The 6,900-nt window shown below is 34.2% G+C and overlaps 1 protein-coding gene across 4 annotated transcripts in view; it reads left to right on the forward strand.

The window, feature by feature from the left end:
- The window catches only part of kuz (zinc-dependent metalloprotease kuz), a 73,324-nt gene extending 67,070 nt beyond the window's left edge, over window positions 1–6,254 (forward strand). Inside the window, exons 6-16 of one of the 4 annotated variants that reach the window (XM_077432843.1) lie at window positions 68–263; window positions 344–508; window positions 589–760; window positions 861–1,072; window positions 1,147–1,381; window positions 1,458–1,575; window positions 2,343–2,509; window positions 2,584–2,825; window positions 3,001–3,233; window positions 3,306–3,484; window positions 3,714–6,254. In XM_077432843.1, coding sequence (XP_077288969.1) covers window positions 68–263; window positions 344–508; window positions 589–760; window positions 861–1,072; window positions 1,147–1,381; window positions 1,458–1,575; window positions 2,343–2,509; window positions 2,584–2,825; window positions 3,001–3,233; window positions 3,306–3,484; window positions 3,714–3,829 — 2,035 coding nt within the window. In that variant the 3' untranslated portion in view covers window positions 3,830–6,254. Of the gene's footprint in view, window positions 1–67; window positions 264–343; window positions 509–588; window positions 761–860; window positions 1,073–1,146; window positions 1,382–1,457; window positions 1,576–2,342; window positions 2,510–2,583; window positions 2,826–3,000; window positions 3,234–3,305; window positions 3,506–3,713 lie in introns of all 4 variants that reach the window. The other 3 variants (XM_077432841.1, XM_077432844.1, XM_077432845.1) reach the window with 3 other exon arrangements.
- The last annotated feature ends 646 nt before the right edge of the window (window positions 6,255–6,900 follow it).

A 6,900-nucleotide genomic window follows, 5' to 3' on the forward strand; every position in this document is an offset into this window, starting at 1 on the left:
TCGCTTCGTACTCGATGTTTGATAGATGTGTTTGTTTGTATTGATCAAAATACTTGTTTATTTGTAGTTTCCATTTCGAGTCCGGCTACCGAGATATACATAATAGGTTTAAGTATTCGCGTGAAGCCAATGAAGGTCATCATTACAGTAATGGTCGCCAAAAGCGAGCTACACGACCTAAAGAAGACAACCGTAATACTTGTTCTCTGTATATACAGACCGATCCACTTATATGGAGACACATACGAGAAGGTTTTCCAGATGTGAGTGTCACTTTGCGATGCGCGTTTGAACTTTCTAACGAGTTGATGAATATTTAATATATTGTATCGTCGTTTTGCAGCATCGGGATCATCATAAAAAATCGGAAATTGACGAAAAAACTAGAGAAGAAATTCTGTCATTGATCGCTCATCATGTCACAGCAGTGAATTATATATATCGTGATACAAAATTCGACGGACGGATAGAGCACCGAAATATTAAATTTGAAGTGCAAAGAATCAAGGTAATATTTCAAGCGTTTATAATTTGTAAATAATTATGCGTTAAATTTCAATTTATTTTATGTTCTAATTCACTTTTTAGATTGATGATGATTCGGCTTGCAACCCCAACCAGTTTTCTGGCGAATTGAATCAATTTTGCTTGGAGAATATCGATGTATCCAATTTTTTAAATTTACATTCTTTGGGAAATCATGAAGATTTCTGTTTAGCGTACGTCTTCACGTATCGTGACTTCACCGGTGGAACGCTTGGTAAATATATTGGATTGAATATTATCTTCAAACTTGTGTAGGTCTAATGCTTCTTTTCATTCGTGTGCATATGTATTCATTTCACTTTATCTTTTAATAGGTTTGGCGTGGGTTGCGTCGGCGAGTGGAGCTTCCGGAGGAATTTGCGAAAAATATAAAACGTATACCGAAACCATCGGGGGAATGTACCAAAGCACAAAGAGATCTCTCAACACTGGAATAATAACATTCGTGAATTACAACAGTAGAGTGCCACCTAAAGTTAGCCAGCTGACATTGGCACACGAGATCGGTCATAATTTTGGCTCGCCTGTAAATAAGCATATTTTTTAATCAGTATAAAATTTTAACACAATTGATTGATTGTTTTTTATTTATTTTTTCAGCACGATTATCCGAATGAATGCCGACCTGGAGGATTGAACGGCAATTATATAATGTTCGCGTCAGCCACTAGTGGAGATAGACCGAATAATAGTAAATTTTCCGCTTGTTCAGTCGGTAACATATCAAATGTTTTGGACGCTATGGTTGACAATAAAAAAAGAAATTGTTTCACGGCCAGTGCAGGTGCTTTCTGCGGAAACAAAATTGTCGAGGCTGGAGAAGAATGCGACTGTGGTTTGTGCTCTAATTACTTACATTCACTAATGTTATTTAAAATTTTCAACAATAATGTATTTATTTATTTGATTAGGATATGATGATGAAGAATGCACAGAAAGGTGCTGCTACCCGAGAATACTCAGCGATATTGACAAGTTGAAAAATGATACTGCTAAAGGTTGTAATCGAAAATATGCCACTCAGTGCAGGTACGTCAATTTTGTTCATGCTATCTACTGATAACATACAAAAGTTTCACCAAAAATATAAGTCCAATAGCTTTTAAAAATTGATATGTAATGGTATAAAACTGATATCTGCACATAAAAATTTGTTATTTGCATGAACATAAATATGGCCGCCGTATTGCCGGTATGAAAAATATGTATATATTTTTTCCAATGCCAATAATTATCTGTACGAAAATTTCAATTTTATAAATAATTGCCGTGATTCATTTGTTTAATTCAAATTTGTCCAATTGTCGTAATACATTCATTCAATAAAACATCAAACTTCATACTAAATGTGTAACAATAAAGGTCATTATTGTTTGAACTAACAAAAAACTCGCATGCATTTATTTTAATAGCTGTCATTGTTAACTGAAATTTATGCAATTGCAAGCATATTGTCCTACTTCAATTTTACATGACAGATTAAACACTATGAATATAAAGAGTCATCATGGCTACTGTCTACCATGACCTTGCACTTAAACGAAGGCATTTCCTGATGAGCCATCCTGATTCTAATCTCGATACATAAAATTGTGTTTATCAGAATTAGGATCCGAATAGCTAATTAGGACATGCTTTCGTTCACCAATTTCTAGTGTGGTGACCCCCCAAGTCTACAATAACCAATTGGTAGTCAGTGACCCCACAGTCAATATGAAACACATTCTGAATAATAAAATATGCGATTTCATTTATATACATATACTTATTCTTACCCTACTATTTTTATTTTATAGTCCTTCACAAGGACCGTGCTGTACGCCAACGTGCCATTTTCTACCAGCTTCTGAAAGGTCTACGTGCCGCACAGCGAGCGACTGTGCACTCTCTTCCATGTGCGACGGACGCAGTCCCGAATGTCCTAGTCCTAAGCCAATGCCAGATAAAACAAGATGCAATAATGGTAACACTTATCGTCTTTGATGTTATACTGTGAAATATGTACAATGGTTTGTTTTCATGACGTATTCTTTGTAGGTACTCAATTGTGTATAAGAGGAGATTGTGCCGGATCTATATGTTTGGAATGGAACCTTAACGAGTGCTTCCTTACGTCAAATATCATTCCCAATATTAACAAGAGAAAATTGTGTGAACTCGCTTGCCAAAACGGAAGTGATCCGTCCACTTGCAGAAGTACAAGTGAGTTTGCTTCCGCTGTCGGTCTTCCGCCTGGAGGTATCAGCCTGCGTCCTGGATCTCCGTGTGACAACTTTCAAGTATGTACAACTCTATATATTCCACGTCTGATAAATATTGTTATTGTAATATCTTGATCTTTGATTTATACAGTCGTACAAATCAATTCCATGGAATATGTTGATCTTTTTATCTATTATATTAATTTGATATTTTGAAACTATCAATCTAATGAATTTTTACTAAATTTCTCAGGGATATTGTGATGTGTTCCTTAAGTGCCGAGCTGTTGATGCAGAAGGTCCTCTAGTTAGACTGAAAAACCTACTGCTCAACAGACAGACTCTTTTATCCGTTGCCCAATGGGTGACCGAATATTGGTGGGCTGTACTACTTTTGGGAGTTGGCTTTGTCGTATGCATGGGTCTTTTTATAAAATGCTGTGCAGTGCACACACCCAGCAGTAATCCAAAACAACCACCTGCAAGGTAATAAATAATAACTGAATTTGAATTGATATTGTACGAATAAAATTGAATTATATTATTGATTTGTTTTAGACGGTTATCTGAAACGTTGCGTAGGCCAATGAATACATTGAGACGAATGAGGCGAGGTCAATATGGGCCGACCGGTCCTGGCCCAAACGCACCTTCGAGAGATTCTCGGGGATCAAGACCACCGCCAGGTGCCTCTCGACGTCCCCAGAATCCTCACAGAGGTTATCAAGAAGGTCGAGGTCATTATCAACAGCCCAAGGGTCTGTTTCGTTGTTTCAATGCATTTGCTCACAAATGTTTTTGAAATAATCAATGCACTCAATTCATTTCTATTGTATTTAAAATATACATAAACAATTGCCTTGATTTAAATATAAATAATCATCAACCTTTTTTTTATTTAATGTATTTAAATATCTTATGAATAGTATTATATGCATGTAGACTTATTTTGTGTTGCGTTTTCAGCGTCCGCGCCTGCACCAAGTAGTGGAAGAGGAAGCAGCGGCGGTAGAGGAGAATTGTATGCCGGTGCATATTCCGGTCCTCCTAATTCCTATGAAATGCGCTCCAATAAAGTCTGACAGTGTTGTCCGCAGCACGATTCGCAGGCGTACTTGCTGCGGTCTTATCAAGGAGCCCCCGTTATCATTCATCAACCGCCTGAACGATGCCAGGCAACCTCTTACACACCAAATGAATACCCAAACCGGCAGTTTCAATATAACGACGATTATTTATCCGATAGATTTTATTCTAGAGAGAATCAGCAGAATTACAATGCATACATGAGAATGAATGCTAGAGAGGGAGCCGCAGTGTCGCGTAGAAGAATTCAAAACGATTCATCAAACATTTCGCCTGATAATATTATAAATAGTGCATCAAACAACGCTCAAAACGAAAACTCACCGCATACGGGCAGAGAGGAGATGCTCTATCAGCTGAGCGAAGAGTCCGTTCATTGGCAATTTCCCAAAATCATTGTAGGATATCAACCGATGAGGCCTTACTCAAATGGTGTGCATGGACTAATGTTACAACCGACAATGGTGTATCAGGCGGAGAATATGATTTACCATTTAAGAAATGAGGATTTAACTAAACCTATAGTGCCTCAACAAAATTCGGATGCTGTTAGTGAAGACGAAAACAATTCCAATCAAAGTTGCATAAACAGTAAAAAATTACAGGAAAACCCCAACGAATGTTCCAACTCATCATCACAAGATATTTTTGAACTTAAAACTCAAAAGATCAGAAACGACATTAAAGCGTTACGCGATTCTAATCCGGGACTGCTTTCTGAAAGCCTAGAGTTATTGGATCAGAATAATATTTCCAACGAGCACATTGATAACTCTGACGAGGAAATCATCAAGCCACACTTGAAAATGTTAGTTGTAAAGACGGTCGCATCTCAGACCAATATAACTCTGCAGTCTCCCGATTCTCTCAGTGTCAAAAAATCTTATGATTGTAATTCTGCCAAAGCGTCTTCTACTGATTTATCATCTAATGTTTCTACGCAGCTTCCAACGAAACATATGTCTGAAACTGTCATATAATTGTAATATATTTAAAAAAAAAGTTTGTTTTTTAATATTGCTACCATACAATCAGAGTGAAGTATTATTATTTAATACAAAACCAAATGTTGCTCAAATATAGTTTTGACTGTAAAAGAGTGAAAATTGAGTGTTTTGTACTATCGTATGAAAATTATTATTATATTACATACGCTTAGTGAACTGATTGAAAAACTTTTTGTTTATAAACTTTTAAGTTACTGAAGATTGGAGTGAAATAATAGTTTGTTTCAGTGTTTTTATTTTTCCTTTTTTGTTATAAAGACTTGAATAGTTAAAATATATATGTAAAAATAACTTGATTTTACAAATAAACCAACAGATATAATTTAAAATAAATATGTGGTAAAATTCATGTAAAGAGATTACGTAATGGACAATTTTCGTTTATTTCCTATTTATACTTATAAAAAAAAAACATGACACTTTGGATTACTTTTCATTTTTGTGGAATATTAAAGTATTGCAAACAGTCAAATAACTTATACATTTGACTTGTGTTCGTTAGTACTAATAAAACATATTAATGTTTTTGATCTCTTTTCATATTATGTTTAAATTGAGTCACTTATCTCATATAGGCTCTTTGAAAAGTAAAGTACTGAAAGATGGACTCATTGTTGTATTTATTATTATTATTATATCATTCCGTTACTTTTATACATATGTATGTAACAGACTTTTATTGTAATTTAGGGTATTATTTTTTATGCATAAACCGAATTATCATTTCCATAAAACGTGCAATATGTATAAATGTGCAAACTTAAAGACAATTCCTTTTTTTTTTGTATATGTATAAATTATAGCAGAGAGAATTCAAACACTGATTAAAAATTGATCGAAATATAGTTTTCAATCTGAGAAATAAAATCTGCCATTTTATTTTTAAGCATTGTCGATATATAGCAACTTTATTATAAACAAAATACATCTACTCAATATTCAAGCTATGTGAAGTATCATTTTAAAACTATTTATGAATATATAATTATTGTATCTCTCGCATACCAAAACTTGTATGATAGTTACAAATAGTGAATGAGAGTCTAATCATTCTGGCTTTCGAGCGCGTTTGTATGATCTGTGAACGCGCGTCTATCAAATGAAATCGGTAAAGTTCATAACGGAAGATAAAATACATAAACAGTCGGCTGTAAAACATTTGTATTCTTAAATTATATTTCAGCGGGCGTGAATGTGACGAGTATTCGATACGATTCTATAATAACACGAGTTCACGTACACCGCATTATCAGTTTTCAACTCTTAATAGTACTATTCTAATGGATGAATAATATTTTTCAGAAGTGTATATCTTAAAATTTATATATATATATGTATATCGAAAGACTACTTTCTATATTTATCGACTGTCTGATATTTTTAATGTCACTTGTCTCACCGAGATCTGTTTGTGAATAATAAAAACTAATAAACGAAATAAAAACCTGCGACTGCTGAGTGTGAACATATAAGATGTACATAAGAGTAACCGATTTTTTTATAAACACAAATCATAATAAATGTACCTTAGATACTCTAAATTACTTTTTAAAGTAGACATTACATTACAAAAGGAAATATTATCATTTATGCTCGTTTTAACGCTGCTAGACAATAAGAAAACTCCACACATTGTAATTTTTGTCATCCTATATTTATTATATTAAAAAAGAAAAGTATATAATTATATAATAATCGTCATTTAACCCAGAATTATATGCATATACATACATATATTGAATGTCTTATCAATATTACGTGAATGCCGTATTCGATATGTATCGTTTCGATCCGTTCGTTCGTTCGCTCTTACGTATGTAGGTATGTCTCTCTTATGTGCTTACACACATGTGAAATTGTCCAGTTCACCTGAGCCTTTCGTTACGATGTTTATGATTACATATGTATGTTTTACGTAATCGTTAGTGTTTAAGGTTTGTCCCACGAGATGATGATCGAGTCTTCCCGAATTCCAGACGCCGGATATTTCGCATTTAGTAAAGCTGTGATGTGTGGCATAGTTGGTAATATTTCCTTCCTAAAATGACCAATTGGTGTTG

This window comes from Arctopsyche grandis, chromosome 6 (genome assembly GCF_051622035.1).
Source record: "Arctopsyche grandis isolate Sample6627 chromosome 6, ASM5162203v2, whole genome shotgun sequence".
Classification (NCBI taxonomy): Eukaryota; Metazoa; Arthropoda; class Insecta; order Trichoptera; family Hydropsychidae; genus Arctopsyche; species Arctopsyche grandis.